The sequence below is a fragment of the Kogia breviceps genome, chromosome 17 (assembly GCF_026419965.1).
Source record: "Kogia breviceps isolate mKogBre1 chromosome 17, mKogBre1 haplotype 1, whole genome shotgun sequence".
Taxonomy (NCBI): Eukaryota; Metazoa; Chordata; class Mammalia; order Artiodactyla; family Physeteridae; genus Kogia; species Kogia breviceps.
The window spans coordinates 49,132,296-49,153,271 of record NC_081326.1 but is presented as its reverse complement, the minus strand read 5'-3'; the positions used below and the strand labels follow the sequence as shown (position 1 = coordinate 49,153,271).

The 20,976-nt window shown below is 33.3% G+C and overlaps 1 protein-coding gene across 8 annotated transcripts in view; it reads right to left on the bottom strand.

The window, feature by feature from the left end:
• The window catches only part of OXR1 (oxidation resistance 1), a 502,318-nt gene that overhangs the window by 46,027 nt on the left and 435,315 nt on the right, over positions 1-20,976 (bottom strand). For all 8 annotated transcript variants that reach the window (XM_067017533.1, XM_059043607.2, XM_067017535.1 and 5 more), the window contains 5 exons: positions 19,091-19,243; positions 11,441-11,625; positions 7,857-8,617; positions 4,249-4,417; positions 602-764 (listed from right to left, as the gene is read on the bottom strand). In XM_067017533.1, coding sequence (XP_066873634.1) covers positions 602-764; positions 4,249-4,417; positions 7,857-8,617; positions 11,441-11,625; positions 19,091-19,243 — 1,431 coding nt within the window. The remainder of the gene's footprint in view (positions 1-601; positions 765-4,248; positions 4,418-7,856; positions 8,618-11,440; positions 11,626-19,090; positions 19,244-20,976) is intronic.

Genomic DNA, 20,976 nt, shown 5'->3' with positions numbered 1-20,976 from the left:
ATATTAAAAGGTGGATCTAAGAGGGGTTATAAAAAGTTGATTAGTGTTAATCTGACCATTTAGACAATCAGTAAATTTGACCACATAAAAAAGTTTCATTACTTAGTAAAATTAGCATCAGCTTATTTCCCTAGCATTACTGAGTAAAATTAGCAACAGCTTATTTCCCTAGCATTACTGCTAAACTGATGTCAAGATAATGCTTTATGAGCTTATTAGAAAGGAGTGCTAATGTGTTAAATAACTGCTGTACCGCCTCCATGCAGGAGATAACATTAAAACAAATCAGATCTGAAATAAGTATTTTATGAAAATTAGTATAACAGCAGTTAATATTATTCTAAAGTTCACTCAATAAAAGGCATTTTATTGCTATAGGTTGCTTCTCCAGTATTTTAAAGCAAAAGGAAAATAACAAATAGGAATAAACCAAAGTTACTAATCAGATTTATTCAATAAACATGTATATACATGGACAGTGAACCTTTAAAAAATTACTCTTTTGTACAAAGATCACTTGTACTTTGCCTGTAACTACTATAAAACTATAAATTCACACAAAGCAAAAAGATAAATGAAATCTTCACATTTTTCCCCTTACCTCCCATTCTCTAGCTGCTGCTTCATTAGTAGAATCTTCATTTGTTTCAGATTCTTCAATCTTTTTTACTACTATAAATCCAGGTTCTCTGGTATATTCACCAGTATCTTCTGCATATATTTCTGGACTCCACTGAATGAAGAAGGCATACAAGTGGTCTGTCCTGTTAGAACAAGCGATTATTAACAATAGATCTAGTATTCTGTGCTGTTAGCTAGAATTTAAAAACTATATTTGTTAAATATTTTCACAAAACTTGAAGACTTAACATATACAAAATATATACCATGCTTTATTTAAAAATAAAACAAAGCCCACTACCAGGAAGACATTAACTTAAAACTTTTTGGCTGTGTTCTGCCAAGCTCTGAGAAAACTACATTAGGATTTTCTTTAGCATGGTTTTGACAAGCTCAGATGCTGTCCACAGTAATGTTTCTTTTCTTTAAAGAAACTTAGTAATGGGAAGGAAAACTCAACCCACCATTTTGACCTCATTCACACAATGATCTAATTATCTAAAATATAAGTAAACAACTTACTAATTACCTATTTTGAAACCTGGACATTATACAGATTTTTTCCAAGTTAATAGAAATTTAGTATGTTTAACTTTTAAATACCAGGAACACACAGTGTATTATTGGTTCAGGGATGGTCCAACCTTTTAACTCTCTTGTTCCCCTTTTCAATTTTGTTTACTAGAGTAAAGCCTCAATCCCTGATAAACACTGAGGGTCAGCAACACATTTCAAATATGTATGTTTTGTTGGCTTTAATTAGCATGGATAAATGAAAAGTGATTATAAAACTCTCCACTAGCACATACCAATCAATAACCACTGTTCTGGACATTGTTTCTAATTTAATAAAAATTTTTAATAATGTCATTTCTTATGTGGCAACACTTTAAAAAGGTATTAACTATCATCTTTCAGATAATTTGTCTCCATGGAAACAAGCAATTGTTTTTTCATAAATTACTTAGATACAATACAGTTCAAAATTCTGATAAAACTAATTTTTTTTTTTTTTTTTTTTCCGGTACGTGGGCCTCTCACTGTTGTGGCCTCTCCCGTTGCGGAGCACAGGCTCCAGACGCGCAGGCTCAGCGGCCATGGCTCACGGGCCCAGCCGCTCCGTGGCATGTGGGATCTTCCCGGACCGGAGCACGAAACCTTGTCCCCTGCATTGGCAGGCGGACTCTCAACCCCTGCACCACCAGGGAAGCCCTAAAACTAATTTTTAATGAACATTAGCCAAGGTGCAAAGACAACATAAAATGGAAAATTCCATGCAAAAATTAAAATAAAACCAACAGTAATGAGAAAAACAAATCCTTACATTATTTTTAACTAAAGATATAATAGGGTTGAATATTTCATTGTAATCATCTTGGTATCATTGGCAGATCTGAGTATCTGGCTCTTTGCCTTTCCTGTACTCATGAATTATGCAAATCACACCATATTTTAAAATTATTCTAATCACATTTTGTTGAATGCACAGACTGTATTGTATATTTAGGTGAGGGGGGAGAGAGAAGAATTTTATTATTATATTCCTGAAAGCAACAGTCTTCAGAGCAACATATAAAGACTTTCCAAGAGGTACACAGACACATAAGATAGTTTTAAGGGAAGTAATCTCTTATATTCTGCTTCCATATGTTAATCTTATACTAAGCTGCCTGAGAACAGTGTGGTCAAGATATCTTACAGATTGCCTGTTCTCTGCTTTCACTAAAGCACTATCATCAGTCATCCAGAATTTTACATGCCATAAACTGTAAAAACTTCCTGGTTGCCCAAAGTTGGTACCGAGATGGGGAAAAGTTTTAAAAGACTGGATAACAAGTCCTTTGGCATATCAGGTGGTTTCTAATTCACTGATTTCCATAAAACTGGAGGAGTTTTTAATGAAGTTGTTCACTAATGGTCACTAAAAATAATTTTGATGAAAGGTAAGTAATTTTGGAATATAAATAGAAACATGTTTAAAGAATTGAGTGACATTATAATAAAAATTTTCAGTCTTAGAGACTTTTATGAACAAAGCTTATCAATACTATATGTAATGTAATAAATGTAATAAAATGTAATAAAAATGAAAAATAATGTAATAAATGTAATTAATGTAATAAAAAGAAAGAAGGGAGGGGGTAGAACTGAGGGGCTGAATCCTATCTCATCATTTCAATGAACAATATTCATCAATGGATACATAAACTAATTGGAGGAAAGCCCTAAAAATTTTATTAAGGCATTTCCTATATTTTACTTTTTTATATGTAATAATTATGACAATTTATAATTTATGTTGCTTTGAATTGTTTATTAGTAAAATTGTAATGATAAAATTTTCTTGTGTTTAATTAACATTTGGAATAATGCAGTTGTTGATAGACAATTTTCTCTTTTATTTCCACATGTATTGTGAGCAGAGGCATTGTGTATCTTTGTTCAGCACTACCTTTTCAAGTATGTTAGAACAGGAAACAAAGCATAGCATAGTTTTAGAAGGCAGAAATAGTACCTTACTCTGGAGCAAAGGGTAACCATGCTTACTGTATATTATAAAAGGTTTAAGTTCCCTAAACTTACGGTTCCTCTTCTTTAACATAACCCATGGCACATGTAGCTGTCACTTGGCCTTCTTCACATCCAACTGTGGGGACTGAAGCTCAAAGAACTCATACAAGTGCCGGTACTGTGACTGCTGCTATTGTGACTCTGTTTTCTGCCAGCATGCATTAAACTGAGGCAGGCCAACTTTTTAGCAAGGTAGGGTAAGCCTTAGACCCTTTACTCTTTTGACAATAATCACAGAAAATTTTAAAATACATGTAATTCAAGTACACACACACACACACACATACAGATAAATGTGTAAGTATAGGTAATTTTTTGCAAAAAATGTAAAAGGGAATAAAAATATAGTACCTTAGAGTAAGATTCTATGAGGAGGTATAATTGAAATACAAATTCAAAGAGAAAAAGTAACGATGCAAATTCTAACTGTTAAAGAGCACATTCAAGTGGTGTTTAAATGGATAATGGTAGAGGGCAAACTGTTACAATGTTTAGATCCTACTGGGTATATTTAAAATATAAATGCAAGTTTTAACTTAAAATGTCAATATTTACAATGCAGTGATGACAGACATCCTTTAGAATTGCTTAAACTGAAGATGAAAAATTTTACTGTGTAGTGGGTATAAAAAATAGTTTGAGGACCACATCCTTTTAGTAGCTAATTTAGTGCTGTTTTCTACAGTAGGCATTCAGTAAGCATTTGATGAAATTTTTAAGAAGGAAATTATACATCATTACGTGCCTTGAGGTAGGGGCTGTACCAGTTAATATTTTGATGAACCTTCTAGATCTAAGACATTTTAAGTAAGTTTCTTTACTACTAAAACTAGGTATATGTTCACATTTTTTGCATCAAACCATGAAGGGGACTAAAATTAGAAATGGGGTAAATTAAAGAGTATAAAAGAGGAGCTAAACGATTTTGAATAGATTTAATGTCAGGTTTTAATCATAAACTATTTCAATACTTTGCTACTGGTGGGATGTATTATACAAAATAATTTCAATTCAAGGAATCTCAATAATGTTTTGAAGATTCTGTTGTTGTTTTACCTTTCTTGTGGCACAGCAAACCAATATTCATGTTTCTTATCTCTCTGTGCATACTGTTGCATTGTTGCACTTGCTTGAGATACAAATGTTTTCCTCATAGGTTTTCCAACTCTGAGACATAAGAACTTATGAAATCGATGACTCCTCTTTTCTTTTAAAAGTGCAGAACCTAGAATTGAGACACAAACAATGTTTATTCAATTCTCATACACGATGCTTGAATGATTTAAAATAATTTAGATTAAGTAATACTTATCCCCAGACTTCTGACAAATAATTACAGAATAAAACGTCAACTTACTAAATTCTCTTAAGTAGCTTGTATTTTTTCCCATCAGAGGCAAAGTGACAAGTACAGCAGAACTAATGAACTAACAGGCAAAGTATGAGCTGACGTTATGTCTAAGCGTTAGGGAAAAGGTGAAAGATCCAGGAACTGTTGTCAAATTTGTTTGTGACAACTGCACTAAAGCAACTGCACCCATGTGCAATTTTCTGCATGTTCTTTATCAGCCTTCTAGAACAATATCTAAATACGTCTGTAGAATTTTCAAAGATTTTCTGTAATATGGTTGTTACAGACAAAAATTTAGTAAAAAATCTTGTGAAGCTTTTATACGCATATGAATGTGTGATAAAAACAACTATATGCTAGATTCAGCCATCAGTTTGGACAGCCTGAATTATCTCTAACCCGTCCAAGCACAGATGCTGACATATGACACACTGAGAGTTTGACAGCATGGTTCAATTCAGCAATCTAGACATTAACTAGCTTACGAAGGTGGCATACTGTGAAGAAAAAGCACTTAGTTATAGTCAGGAGATCTGGGTACTAGTCATGGCTTTTTTTTCTGTGTAATACTGCGCAAGGTACATAATTTATCTGAGCCCCAACATTTGCATCAGGTTAAAAGAGTGAACTTTTAGGGCTTCCCTGGTGGCACAGTGGTTGAGAGTCCGCCTGCCGATGCAGGGGACACGGGTTTGTGCCCCGGTCCGGGAAGATCCCACATGCCGCGGAGCGGCTGGGCCCGTGAGCCATGGCCGCTGAGCCTGCGCGTCCGGAGCCTGTGCTCCGCAACGGGAGAGGCCACAACAGTGAGAGGCCCGCGTACCACAAAAAAAAACAAAACAAAACTAAGTTTCTTGTCCCCCCTCCATACACAGGTACAAAAAGAAGAAAACAAATGGTAACAATCCAGGAATACCTATCTAAACCAGCTACCAATTTTTCTCCTTTTAGTATTTTGTCATAATGGGATGTCCCTCCCATCAAACCCTGCACCCAAACAAACCCAATAAAATAAAAGTAGTCTACTATATTATTGGGTCAAACGGGAATGCCTCATTTTATCTTTTTCAAAGATTTCAAAATATAAGACAACTATCAGACACAAACATATCAAATAAAGATATTTATGCCAGCATTCTTTACAACATCAAAGAAGTATCTTAATAATACGAATTGTTAATAACAACTGAATGTCTTGATACAGAAATGGCTAAATTACAGGGCCATTAAAAACCATGAAAGAATTATATGGGTTCAAGTTGACCCTTGAACACCACGGGTTTGAACTGCACAGGTCCATTTACATGCAGATCTCCTTCAAATAATACATACTATAATACAATACACGGTTGGTTGAATCCATGTATGCAGAACCACAGATATGGAGGGCTGACTGTAAACTTATACATAGATTTTCAAATGTGGGAGAGGGGTGTGTGTCACCCCTTAACCCCTGAGTCATTCAAAGGTCTACTGTATAATGACATGGGAAAATGTTTATTACATAATATACTAAGTAAAAAAAGCAAGAAACAACACTACATATAATCCCGATTTTATGTGAAAAATACACATAAGATACATATAAAAACTAGCAAAATTGTATGTGTCTGTGTGTATGTATATACACATACACACTAAAGATCAAAGATAAAAACACCAAATATTAACAATGATCACTTCTAGGTGATGAACTCAAAGTAATTTTTATAAATTTTCTAAAAACTTCCTATATTTGTCAAATGTTCTTTAATGAACATCCATTAGTTCTGAATAAAGAAAAAAATTACAAAAGAAAAAATATTCAATCTTTGATAGAACTTGCTTTGAGTAAATGAATTCCTTAACATCTACTGAATATAATCCTTATGTCTTCAGTATACCTAAATTAGACAATGCAAAGAAAATTCAGTGTTTTTAAAAACTGAATCAAACCTTTGTGTGTTGCTGGTAGGAATGTAAAATGGTGCAGCCACTGTGGAAAACAGCTCAATGGTTCATCAAAAAATTAAACACAGAATTACCATAGGATCCAGCAAATCCACTTCTGGTATATATCCAAAAAATTGAAAGAAGGAATTCGAACAGGTTATTTGTACACCAATGTTCACAGCAGCATTATTCACAACAGCCAAAAGGTGGAAACAACCCAAATGTCCATCAAGAAATGAACATATAAAGAAAATGTGCTGTGTACAGCAGAATATTACTCAGCTTAATATAGAAAGAAATTTCTGATGCGGTACAACACAGATGAAACTTGAAGGCATTATGCTAAGGGAAATGAGCCACACAAAAGGGAAAATATGGTATAATTCCACTTATATGAGGTACTTAGGGTAGAGACACAAATTCAGACACAAAAAGTAGAATGGTGGCTGTCAGGGACTGTAGGGAAGAGAGAATGGAAGTTACTGTTTAATGGGCACAGAGTTTCAGTTCAGGAAGATGAAAAAGTTCTGGAAATGGATGGTGGCCATGGTTGTACAACAATGTTGAATGTACTTAATGCCACTAAATTTTACATTTTAAATGGTTAAACTGGTAATTTTTATTTTATGTATATTTTAACAATTAAAATTTTTTAATTAAAGAAACTGAAAGTTAATATGTAAATTGGATTAATCTAGAATCAATACTCCAATAGAATATGAGAAATGTTATTAGCTAAGATACTTGAGTTATACACCTTTTAACCCATAATGTACTAAGTGGAAGCACTGTATATTAGGAATAAAAGACAAACTATTAGTATAATTTTCATAAGTAAATAGTATGAAAAAACAAAATGGTGTTTTAATTTATCCTTAGTTCTGCTTTTTAAAGGAAAACATTTAATCAGACAATGATGAAACTTGTGGATACTTGAAAGAATTTCAGAAATAGATTTTTATGTCTAATTGCACTTTTAAAAAGTGATGGGATTACAACTTCGGCAATTGCAAATTGCAATTAGGACATTATATATGTAATTTTAAAAGGTATTTTAATGATGAAACATACCAAGAACTAAAAGAGAAATGGAGAAATCAGAGGTATTTTCAAGAAATAAATTGTTTAAAGGCAGAATGCAGTGTGTGAGGAATGTTTAAACATGGTGGAAAAGATGCTCATTACATGTACAACCCACTGTGGGATAAGAAAAGACAGGAGAAACCAGAGACTATGTACTTGTCCCCAGAGAAACATCAGTCAAGGGCTACTAGATCATCCTTCAGAGTGGCCTAAGATACAGTAGCTTTTGAGTCAGTGAGGAAAGACGGAGACAATATGCAAAAAGATAAACTATCTTTATATATTCTTTAACACTTACCTTCTATACTGGTTGTTGCTATTTTATGCTTAATTTCTTTTTGTGACACCTGTTGAATATTTTCCCTTTGCTGTTTAGTTTGTTGCATTGTATGGGTTTTCCAGAGTTTCCGTAGCTCTTCTACCTCAGTCTCTGAGTCCTGATTTTGTTCCTTTCCTTGTTTTCCTTTGTTGACAATTGGCTTTTGTTTAAATTCTATTGCTTCCCCACAGGGCATACTTTCTTTTTCACCTTCTTCATGGTGTAATGAATTCTCATTAAGAAGAAAATCCTGGTCTGCATTACCTTTTATACCTGTGCTTTGTTCTTTAGGACCTGATATTTCTTGAAGATTATCTGTAGTCTGATCTCCTTCCTTAGTAGACATTTCAAGATTATTTAAATCAGCTTTAAGAGAAAGAGTCCCAACTTCATTGGTAGTCTGTCCAGAATCGGATATTAAGTGGTCAGGAGTAATAGCAGCCTTTGTTATGACTGTCAAACATTCTACTCCACCCTGACTGACAGTTTGCACAGATTCTGATGACGCAGCAGATGATTTATCTTGTCGCAGCTCATCTGAAGAAATAAGCTCCTCTCGTATAGGAGAGAGTTCTGATTCCGTGAACACATCTTCAGAAAGAGACTCCTCGGTGCTCCTAGGAGCAGTGCTGGCACTATCATTACCTGCATCACGAATTCTTGAGTCTATTTCATCAGTATTACTTCTTGTCATTTTCTTTAAATGGCAGAAGTCTCTTCCTGATAACTGATCTATCTCTCTGTCAGTAAACAAAATTTAAAGTTATTACTTTTTAAATTGTAGAATTTTATTTTCCACAAACTTAACACTGAATTAATATCACTAAAAAGGCTTTCCTAAAAGGATGTAGCATACATCTCTTAACAGCATATCAAAAATTTGATTGATTTCTATAGACCATGTAATTTAGTCAAGTTTTGCATCAACTGCTTAAGATCTGGGAAATATCAATTTAAGATTTCCTGAATTGATCTACCTGAACAGAAGTTGAAGATACAAGTTCTGGGTGAAGCTATAATTCTAAACTAAAATGTATTCACTGATGAAATATGCAAATAAAATTTTGATTAAAATTTTAAATGTCTCAATAAAATAAAAATACACTGATATTACACACACACACACACACACACACACACACAGAGTGCTTATTTACATTTAAATAGAAATTAAACTAAAATAAATGACTCAAATGCAAAGCTAAAAACCAACCTGAATAGAACTGAGGAAAAGTGCTTAGAGGTTAGATATTAGCTAGCTGAATGTTTCATCATTACTTCTAGATTTCCATGTTTAATGGCATTTGTATATGCAAGCACTAATGTTCAATGGTTAGACAGTTTAAGTTCTGGAAGGAGACAGTGTAAACACTATATGAAATAAAAGTCAGCAATTCAAAATGATGGCTAAAAGTAGTTTCTGATAAACGGAAATTGCATGAGTTCTTAGTGGAAAAAGTATTAACATTTATGCAAGTCTGAGAATAGGAAAGACTGGAAGTAAGCCGACACACAATTTATTGGCTACTCCTGGATGGTGAAGTTGGGTAACTCTTTTCCTCTTATTCTAGTACTTGACATTTTTTATAATGATATGCATAATTTTCATTGTGCATAGGATAGGTAAAATTTATTTTTTAAAAAATATTAATTAGCTGAAGTCCAGTCCCTATCTCTGCTTCCCTTGTACTGACTGATTCACCTTAAGAAATGTATGTAAGCATCTAATCTGTGCTATTAAATGTGTAATAGTGTCATCTACTGGTGAGCCCCTAAAACTGCACATATAAGGTCTTGGAACTTGGCAAAAGTTCTGAGAAACTGTACCTGTAGATTTAATAAGACCCTTGGGTATGAGATAAAGTTAAGTAAACCTAACAGTATATAGATTTAGATAAGTGTTGTAACCTTATTTTTTTATGTCAATGATGTTGCTATTGCTCAACACAGTTCCTGAACAATACCTTTGCAATTAACTTCCCAAGCAGTGTAAGATAGAAGAAAACCAATCAAATCTTACACCTCATTTTTACCATACATGACATTATCTGAGTTGTTGCCAAATATTGTTTTTAATCAATTCATAAGGCAGCACCGAAAGATATTTCTTTTGGAGTAGAGTAACTTTTTTAAAGGTCTGGATCAAATAGATGGTCTTTCCAGGTGATGTTCTGAATGACAAAACAGTGATTTACAAGAGGAAGGGCCCTATAGCATCCGTGTAGAACAGTTATGGATCATTCAGCATAATAGAATCCCAAAGTATCCTAATACAAATGGAAAAGCAGGGCAACATAAAATGGATCGCATCAATGACTGGCAACATATACATACATATACTCTTGTTTCTCTTTGAATCTAATCCTTCACTCCTTCACCTCTGTCTAACCCCTCCACCTGCCACAATAATCTTTATTTGCTGAGACTGATTTTGGATGATGATATATTAAATAGCTAACAGTAGAGGCAATACTAGGAATAATCTGCACCTCTAAGGATGAGTTTACCAAGCCAAAACAGTATCTACTGGGGGGGCCGTTATAATGGAGACTGTTTAAATAAGATTTTATTCTATCATAGGTATTTTAACAACTCATGTAGTCTGCCTCAGAAACAAAAATAATTTGCTCTCCATCTCTTCTGTAAGTAGTTCTGTCTCACAGGGGTTAATTTCAAAACAACCATTATCATCCCTGTGGGCTATTATAGTATCAGTATCAGTTAAAGTGAAGTAAAGCGCTCCTAGGAACACTTCAGTTAAAGTGAAGCCAGTTTTTAAACTGTTGACAAAGTCATGTATGGAGGAATGGGGGAGTTCTTTTCTATTACATATAAATTTTCTTTTGTCCTTCCCTTCCTTTGTTTGTATATCTGTCTTTTATTTTCTTCTCCTTTTATTTCTTATCCTTCCCTTTTCTCTGTTATTCCTTTAGTTAAACACATTACTTTCAAAGGCTATGCTGACCTGTAGCCTCACATCTATGTTACCTGAAACATACAAATTCCCTAACCAGTATATTCCAAGGTTAACTCTTTAAATTTGTGCAATCTGTGGGTCTTCTTCCCTGTATTTTATACTTTTCTTTTCTGAGAGAAGGGTGCAAACATATAAATCAATAAAAGACAAAGCTGCTCTGGCTTTATTAATGTCAGGTCTTTGCTCATGTGACCTCCCCCAAATCCCACACCCATCTCTTCAGGCTCTTCTAAGGAAAATTTGAAAGCTACCCTTGATTACTTATATTACCTTAAATTACTAATAAAAATAAATTGAATTTACCTGAATAAAATGGGCTGGTAAACATTGAATTACATGAGTACTATAGGTTACTTTTAAATATCAGGTTCTCTGACCAAATATACAAATATAAATCTAAAACAATTCCTAACTATTCTAGTGCAGTAAGAATAATCTTTTCAATACTATATATATTTCTGTTTCATTAATGATAAAATGAAAAGCAGCTATAATAAAACTATTAAAAAATACTTCAGAGTTATTAGACCAGGGTCAACTATCTAGATGAAATAAAATTGCAAAGGAGTATAAATATCACTCTTACATGGGTAAGGATTCCTTTATTTTGCTATCGAAAATTTCTTTGTACATTGCAGCTGACATCACCTCTTCCATTGGACACATGATGCCATATTCCTCACAGCCATTCTCTTGAACCAAGGGGTCAGTTTTATGTGGATCAAACATTATATTATTTGGCGTAACTAGCAACACACCACTGACTGTGCCCTAAGATGAAAAAAGAAAATAATGTTTAATCTTCCAAGTTTAAATTTTCAAAAATTATTCTAGATATTTTTATTTCCGATGTTAGGCCACCTACCACATATAAAAGTAGTATAGTCAAGTACTATGGCATTCTCATGAAAATGTTTTTAATAACACCCAAATTTTCCCAGTAAATTCTCCTTGTTAGCAGAGGAAAAATACAAAGAATATCATATTCACCTTCAATCAATCAAGTCAGGAATTAAAATTTGCAGCCTCAGTAAAATGCTGAGTTATATCAGCAAGATAACTTCAGTAATATAAGAAGGACTGTAAAGTCCCTTCAAGGCATGAGCCATGTTTTACATTAACTTGCATACAGCCTCCTGTGTTCTTCCATCACTACAGGTATCAAACAGTTTCATGCACACACTGCAAGTTTAATAAATAATGTGCTGATAACTCAATCCATTATAAAAGGAAAATAGTACAATCCGTTTAAAATATCTTAAAAAAAAATCTCCATTTCACTTGATTCTGCTACTGCCTAGTTATGTGACCTCTGGCAAGCAAAGCCTCTGGGGTTGTTTCTTCATCTGTAAAATTAGGTAGATTAGATTACTTCTAAGGCATACAGTAATTATTTTAATCATGAAAAGCTATGAAATTTTAAATATATTTATACAAATAGTGATACAAATATAAAGAGTCCAACCCTCTCATCTTACAAATGAGCAAACTGAAGTATGTAAGAAGCTGATCCCACTAATATTAGCTAATGTTTCTTGAATGCTTTGTACGTACCATGCTTTATATATATTATTGTTCATTTATATATATTATTGTTCAATTATAGCTCTGAGATGAGAATACAGGTGGGGAAATTAAAATTGAGAGAGGCTAGGCAATTTGTCGTAAATAATAAATAACATAGCTAACTAATAAGTGGCAGGACCAAGATCCAAAATCCAAGCAGTCCACGCTTTTTACTATAATCTTTTGACATCTGAGTTACAAACAATAATCACTTCAACTCAAGTACCAAATGTTCCTTAATCCTATTTATTTATTTTATTTATTTTTATTGAAGTATAGTTAATTTACAATGTTGGGTTAATTTTTGCTGTACAGTAAAGTGATTCAGTTATGTATACATTCTTTCTTAATCCCATTTTCAAACTCCCATTCCACTACATCCTGTAGGAATAAAAATAAAGAGCCAAACAGAATTCTAAAACTAAACCAAATAATTACTTCAAAGTTGTCTTTTTTTTCTGAAGCTATTAATAGAAAAACTTAAATCTTGCTTGATTTGGTATCATACCCTCCTTCCAAGTCCACATTCAGCTCTGTGAATTTATCTGATTTAACTTTAAGAATGGAAAACTTAAGTTATGACAGACACTAACTTTAGAAACAAAAAAATAAAAAGAGAAATCCTACTAAAAACGGTCACCCAATCACAAATGAAAAAAAGTTATTGCCAATGTTTGAGATTATAAAATATGCTTATTATTTACAGTAACTGCATGCAATACTGGAGAGAATATGTGTGTGAGTGCATTTTGGTGGGGGAAAGGGAATCAATCTCAAACTCTGACTAGCATTTCTTTTAGTTCAGACCATGGACCTCCTAAATAAGGAGGAACTTTATGTAAACCATAGCCTAATCATCTTTTGATCAATATTTTATTTTATTATTTTTTAATATCTTTATTGGAGTATAATTGCTTTACAATGTTGTATTAGTTTCTACTGTATAACAAAGTGAATCAGCTATATGTATACATATATCCCCATACCCCCATCCTTTTGCGTTTCCCTCCCACCCCTTGATCAATATTTTAAACAGATTCATATATATTATGTCTGGATCACATGCCAACTGAAATCAATGAGTGATGATAAAATATGTTGCAGGGACATTTACACTGCCAGGGATAATCCAAGAAATAAATTATCAAGAATAGAGTATATACAATATAAAAAAGCTGAAAGATTTCCAATCGTTAATACCTTCCTCTATCTCACCACATCTACGAGCAAGTTATTTGAGAAATGAAACCAATCAGTAAGGATTAGGAAAGCAAACTTCAGCTTCTCTGAAAGACTTCAGGTCATTCTTGATTTCATAAATTTCATCTGAGCATTAGTTTTAAATGATGATATAAAATTTGGTTCACTGGCATAACACTACATCTTTTGCTTTAGAGGATTTTCATTAAAGACAATGATTACTAGGTATTATAGAAAAGGTCCAGTGTAGTAATAATACTTTAATTCACTATACACATGAATACTATAATCTTAGTAGTGTAATTATAGAAACGATTTGAAAAGCCTCTCAAAACCATACTTCTACTACTTGGATTACAAGGGGCTTGAAGCCCTATAGCTTAACACTGGAATGGTCAATCTGCTAATGTTATATTCCAGGAATTCACCCTTATTTACTACTGTTGAATGATGCACTGATATATTCTTCAAGCTTCTTTCCCTCTGCGTTTAGCTGGAGCTCTTTGAAGTGTTCTGTGAGATGTCAGTTGTCTCCATAAATCAAAAGAGATGGCCAAGAGAAACATTACAACACAAAACTCACAAAAATCTCTTCAGAAAGTAGCCTCTCAAATTCATTTGGCCAAGATCAAGTGTGAAATCATAAACTCATACTAAACCATTAACATTTCATTCTTTTTAAATACTGTTTCATAAATGTAGACATATTTTCAGGAGCAAGAGCATACTGTAAGTAAGAGATTTCCAATTAGCACATCTTAATGCACATGACCTGCTGAAACTTTAAGCACCTACTTCCCTTTAGTATTAGTACCTTCCAATTCCTTATGTGCAAGTACTTGACTAATCCTCCAAGAAGGAATTATTTCTATTAGAAAATAAAGTCTATTTCTAAAAGAAAAGTTACCACTTACATTACAATATTTCTGTAAATACTAAAAGATAAAAGACTATGATTTGGGAACTCATCCCAGGAAAAATAAAAGCTTGTACTGATTTTTTTTTCAGTCTTAAGTCCACAGTAATTTAACCATTACAATAATTGTTGATAAATTTCCATAATTTTATATAAATAATCTTTACTACAATCAACCTGTAAGAAGAAGAAAGAAGATGACTTGTATGAGAAAGCATCTTTTCCTGCTTATTTTCTTACAAGAGATTATGTTCCAATAACACCAGTGCAAGCCATTCCTAACCCTGCCAATGACTTTATCTTTTCTTTGATTCTTAAGCAAAATTGCTATTCGAATACTTCCAACTAAAATTTTGCTTCCAGCCAAGAACTAATTCTGCCTAAAGCTATTAAACACATAAAATACATGAAATAACTCTTTTCCGATACTATAATGCTGAATAAGGGGAAATAAATAAAATGAGATCTACAAATGCCCCAGCACACTGGGTGGAGTTTCCTGGCCACAGACAGAGACAGGAAAGGAGAGAACACTCCCTACTGAGAAAGCTTTGGAGATCTACAGAGGATCCTTTTCCACGGTTCCAGCTGAGGACTGATTGCCACCTGTGTGAAAGCAACTATCCAAGGATGAGAAAAAAAGCACTCAAAAGAAGCTGAGAAAACAATCCCTAGAGTCCACAGAGTCAGAAATAGTTTGTGTTCTCACAAACCAGAGCAAAAACCCTTGTAATTTACAGCACCTCAATACTCAGAAGGGTACTGTCTCAGTAAGGGGAGAAAACTAGTTAAAGACTTAAAAGCTGCTCTGGTCATGCCTAACAAAACTTAAAAGTAAGCCATGATAGGATGAAGCTGTTTCCAAGAAACAACCGTGTCACAGAAAAATGTGCAAGAATATGTATAGAAATACAAAAATATCCATCATCCAACAAAATAAAATCCATAATATCTGGTATCCAATTAAAAATTACTAGGCATGCAAACAAACAGGAAAATACGGCTCACAACAATAACAAAAATAAATTAACTGAAACAAACCCAAAAGTGGAAGAGAGAAAAGAAATGGTAGAAAAAGACATTAAAACAATTATTTTAACTATAGTCCACATATTCAAGAATACAAAAGAAAGATTTTGCTTGGTAAGTAGGGACTTGGAAGACATAAGCGACCCAGTTTAAACTTAGAGGTGAAAAATACATTGGATAGAATACCAGATTAGATTTGGCAAAAAAATAAATTACTGAACTTAAAGATACAGTAATTGAAATTGTCCAAAATGGAGAGAGAGGAAAAAAAAAGAGCAGAGTATCAGTAAGCTATGAAGCACAACATCAAGCAACCTAAAATATGCATAACTGGAGTTTCCAAAGAAGAGGAGAGAATGGGGGAGAAAAAAACACTTGAAGAAATATGGCCAAAATTTTACCAAATTTGATGAAACTATAAACCTACAGGCCCAAGGAAAACAAATATGAAACACACACCAAGGCACATCATAATTAAACTGCTCAACAATATCAAAAAAACAAACAACCCAATCAAAAAATGGGCAGAAGACCTAAACAGACATTTCTCCAAAGAAGATATAGAGATGGGCAAAGGCACGTGAAAAGATGCTCAACATCGCTAATTATTAGAGAAATGCAAATCAAAACTACAGTGAGATATCTCCTCACACAAGTCAGAATGGCCATCATCAAAAAAATATACAAACAGTAAATGCTGGAGAGGGTGTGGAGAAAAGGGAACCCTCCTACACTGTTGGTGGGAATGTAAATTGGCACTATGGAGAACAGTATGGAGGTTCCTTAAAAAAGTAAAAACAGAGCTACTATATGATCCAGCAATCCCACTACTGGGCATATATCTGGAGAAAAACATGGTTTGAAAATATATATGCAGCAGCCCAATGATCACTGCAGCACTGTTTACAACAGCCAAGACATGGAAGCAACCTAAATGTGCATCAACAGATGAACAGATAAAGGAGATGTGGTACACATATACAATGGAATATTACTTAGCCATTAAAAAGAATGAAATAATGCTCTCTGCAGCAACATGGATGGACCTGGAGATTATCATACTAAGTGAAGTAAGTCAGACAGAGAAAGACAAATATATATTGCTTATATGCGGAATCAAAAAAAAAAGATACAAATGAACTTATTTACAAAACAGAAACAGACTCACAGACATAGAGAACAAAACTTATGGTTACCGGGGGAAAGGTGGGGAGGGAGGGATAGGCTGGGAGTTTGGAAGTGATCTGTACACACTACTATATTTAAAATAGATAACCAACACTGTATACCACAGGGAACTCTGCTCAATATTCTGTAATAACCTAAATGGGAAAAGAATTTTTAAAAGAAAGTATATGTAAAAAAATAATAACAATAAAATTTAAAAAAATAATCAACTTGCTCAAAATCAGTGATAAAGACATCATCTTAAATGCAAACAAAGAAAAATATATATTTTATACAGCACACCAAATACAAAAATAATAGAAGACTTCTCTTCAGAAACAGTGCAAGCCAGAGAATAGTAGAGATTTGAAAGAAACATCTTTAAAGTTCTGAAAGGAAAAGAAAACCCTGTCAACCTAAAATTCTATGCCCTGTGAAAATACCTCTAAAAATTAAAGAAAATGCCAAAGCTATATGAATAGCAAATAAGCAAATGAAAAGATGCTCAGTATCACAAGTCATTAGGGAAATGTAAATTAAATGAGTTATCACCAAAGACCAATAAGCATAACTAGAATCTAAAACACTGACCACGGTGAATGCTGGTGAGAATGTGGAGCAACAGCAACTCTCAGTGACTGCTGGCAGGAATGGAAAATAACACAGCCACTTTCGGAAGGCAGTTTGGTAGTTTCTTACAGAGCTAAACACAGTCTTACCACACAATCTAACAATCACATGCCTTAGTATTCAACCAAAGGAAATAAAAACTTATATAAAACCTGCATATTCATGTTTACAGCAGCTATCTTCATAAGTGTCCAAACTTGGAAGCAACCAAGACGCCCTTCAGTAGGTGAATGGATAAACTGTTGTACTGTACGTCCACAGCGGTAAAAACAAATGAGCTATCAAGCCATGAAAGATATGGAAGGCTCTTAAATGCATATTGCTAAGTGAAAGAAACCACTCTGAAATCATTCAATCATACTTCTAACTGCATGACAATCTGTAAAAGGCAAAACTATGGAGACAGCCAAAAGTTCAGTAGTTTCCAGGGGTCCAGAGGAAGGGATGGATGAACAGAGCACAGAGGATTTGGGAGGCAATGAAACTATTTTGCATGACACTGTAATGGTGGATACATGTCATCATACATTTCTCAAAACCCATAGAATGTACGACACAAAGAGTGAGTTCTGATGTGAACTATGGAAAGCCACTTTAAGTATAAGACACAGTCTAAAAGTAAAAAAATGGAAGAGATATATCAAGTTAACACTAACTGAACAGAAGCTAAGTGACTACATTTGTATCCATCAAAGCAGATTTCATAGCAAAGAGTTTTACCAAGAATAGTCTTTCATAATTAAACAAGTCAATTCATCAAGACAATATAAGAATCCAAAACATTTTTATACCTAACCACAGAGTTTCAAAATACACACAAAAAAACTGATAGAACTAGAAGGGGAAATAGACAAATCTACAATTATAGAGGTATTTCAACATCCTTCTGTCAATAATTGATAGAACAAAAGACAGAAAATCAATAGTAACACTCAACTTGATTTAACTGACTTTATAAACTATTTCTCCCAACAACAGCAGTATACACATTGTTTCCAAGTGCACATGTAACATGTATCAAGATATAATACATTCTGCACCATTAAATGTCAAGCCTACAAACAGTAGTATGTTCTCTAACCACATGGAAAAACATTAGAAATCAATAACAGAAAGATATCTTGAAAAATACCAAATATTTGGAAACTAAGAAACTTCTAAATATTCCATGGGCAAAAAAAGAAATAAAGAGAAAGTATTATGAACTGAATGAAAATGAAAATACAACATATCAAGACTGTGGATTCAGTTAACAGTGCATAGGGGGAAATTTATAGCACTAAATACGTATTTCGAATACCCATAATTTATGAATTACAACTATAAAGAAATGGTTCTCATGTGTGACTTCTCAAGTGGGTATCATACTATAATTACTTTCTTAGCAACACCTGGAGTTAATTTTGAACACTATTGTACTTTACTATAATTCCCTTTGCAGACTAGAAGTTCTCTGCTTTAGAAAAGCAGCAAAGTGCAGTAGATAAAACACAGATTCAAACTGGGTTTGAATTCTAGCCAGGATAGAGAAACCCTGGACTAGTTAACCTTTTCTGAAAGTCTTTTTTTTTTTTTTTCCTGTGAAGAAGGAATAGGACTGCCTGTTTCACAAGATTTTAAATTGATCATCATGCGCTGATGATGACTAAAAATGTAAATGCAAAACTGTCATATTTTAGTAATAAATAAAAAATGATTAAAAGTTTTTTCTAAAGTTTTATCCATTACCTTGTCACTGGTAATATATCTGCAATTAATTTTAAGAAATTTCTCAGTAAATGCTTCTTCCTCCTCAGAAGTTGACGATACAACTCGTGCAGGTCGAATACCAGTAAAAGCAGATGAGAGAGTTTCTTCTTTTGGGTGGACTACATCAGGATTCTTTAAAAAAAAAAAAAAAGATAAAGACACTTCAGGGAACTAAAAAAAACTAAGCACATTGTTAAATGCAAATGAATAGCTCTCCCCAGTAAGTGTTTTTCCTTCTCATCACATTCTGTAGATCAGCTCAAAACGTTTTTATGTAAAAAAATATGGGAAAGAATGTCACTTATTTTACATTTGGTAAAGATCTCTAATACAGCTTAAACTTCCATTTTCAACGATTTTTTTAATGGGAATATATATATACTGGTTATAATGTGTGTGTGTGTGTGTGTGTGTGTGTGTGTGTGTGTGTACACATACACATACGCATTCAGTTGCTCCTGAATCAAATCACTGGTCCTGATCATTTAATATATCCCTCAGGTGCTGGGAGCAGAGAAAAGGTGAGTGCTTGTCTGTGAAACATAGGAATTCAGCAGAATCCATTCACTGAAGAGCCTGTTAAAATCTCAAGCTATAAAGAATGTATCAGTACCATTTTTCAAAGTATTAATTAGTTAGATCATAGGTTCTTAACTTTTTTGATGCCATGGACCATTCCCACAGTGAAGCCTATAGGCCTCCTTTTCAGAATTTTTTTTTTTTAATACTCAAAATAAATATAGAATTACAAAGAAAAACAATTACATTGAAACAATTATCAAAACACTTTTTAATCAGAGATATATTTATTTATAGATATATATGCTTCTTTATTAATACATTAAATAACAAGATCTAGTGATGACTCATAACAATAATTTTGAAGTACATGGCCATAAACTACATTCTGTGATATCTGCAACAACTCTAAATTGATTTGAAAATAGGTGAGTTCTATTGGTGACAAAGTCACAGGTATCCCTGGTGCTTTTCTATAGTTTGCTGCTTATATTTTTAATCTTTAAAAATGTTAGATTTCACTTAAAAATTTTTCTATCCAAGTTCACAAAACTCATAGTTTTCCCAAAGTTCAATATTCTGTACAAATGTAGGAAGGTTAGACAGATGCCTTTTAATCTTTTAAATACCTCCACAGAGGTATTTCATACCTTATAAGTAAATACACAATGCCTTATATAATAGTTTCCATAGTAGCACGGTTCTTCAGAGCTTTGAACTATAATCTGCCACTTTGTAATTAATACCTAATAGTTATGATTTGGCCTTTTGAAATAATAAACAAGACTGCTTCCTCTTCAGTCTCACAGACTTTGAGATACTTGAAAAGAACTATCAAATTTTAACATAACTTTTTCTACTCTAATAAATGCAATGAATTCCTTAAATTCTGTCCTATATAGGACAGAATTTTTAGACTTCCTTTCTAAATTTTATATACCCTTCTTAAAATATAGGGTTGAATCCCAAGCACTTGGGCAGATACTCAACAGACATTTTTTGAAGGTAGACCAGTTCAGAACACTGCAAAACAGCTACATCTGATATAATTATATTGTTAAAAAACCTAAAATGTAATTATATTTTAACAGCTGCATGATACTGTTATAGCATTATTATCAATCTTTTCATTTTGATGAAAACTAATAACTTTACATTCATCCTGTTGTCTCTGGTAGTTACTGTATCTAAGAGTTTATATCATATACAAATTCATTTAGCACAGATAACTAAATAAGGGACATTAATAATAATATTAATTGATATTTATGAATAACTTTTTTTTTTTTTTTTGCAGTACGCGGGCCTCTCACTGTTGTGGCCTCTCCCGTTGCGGAGTACAGGCT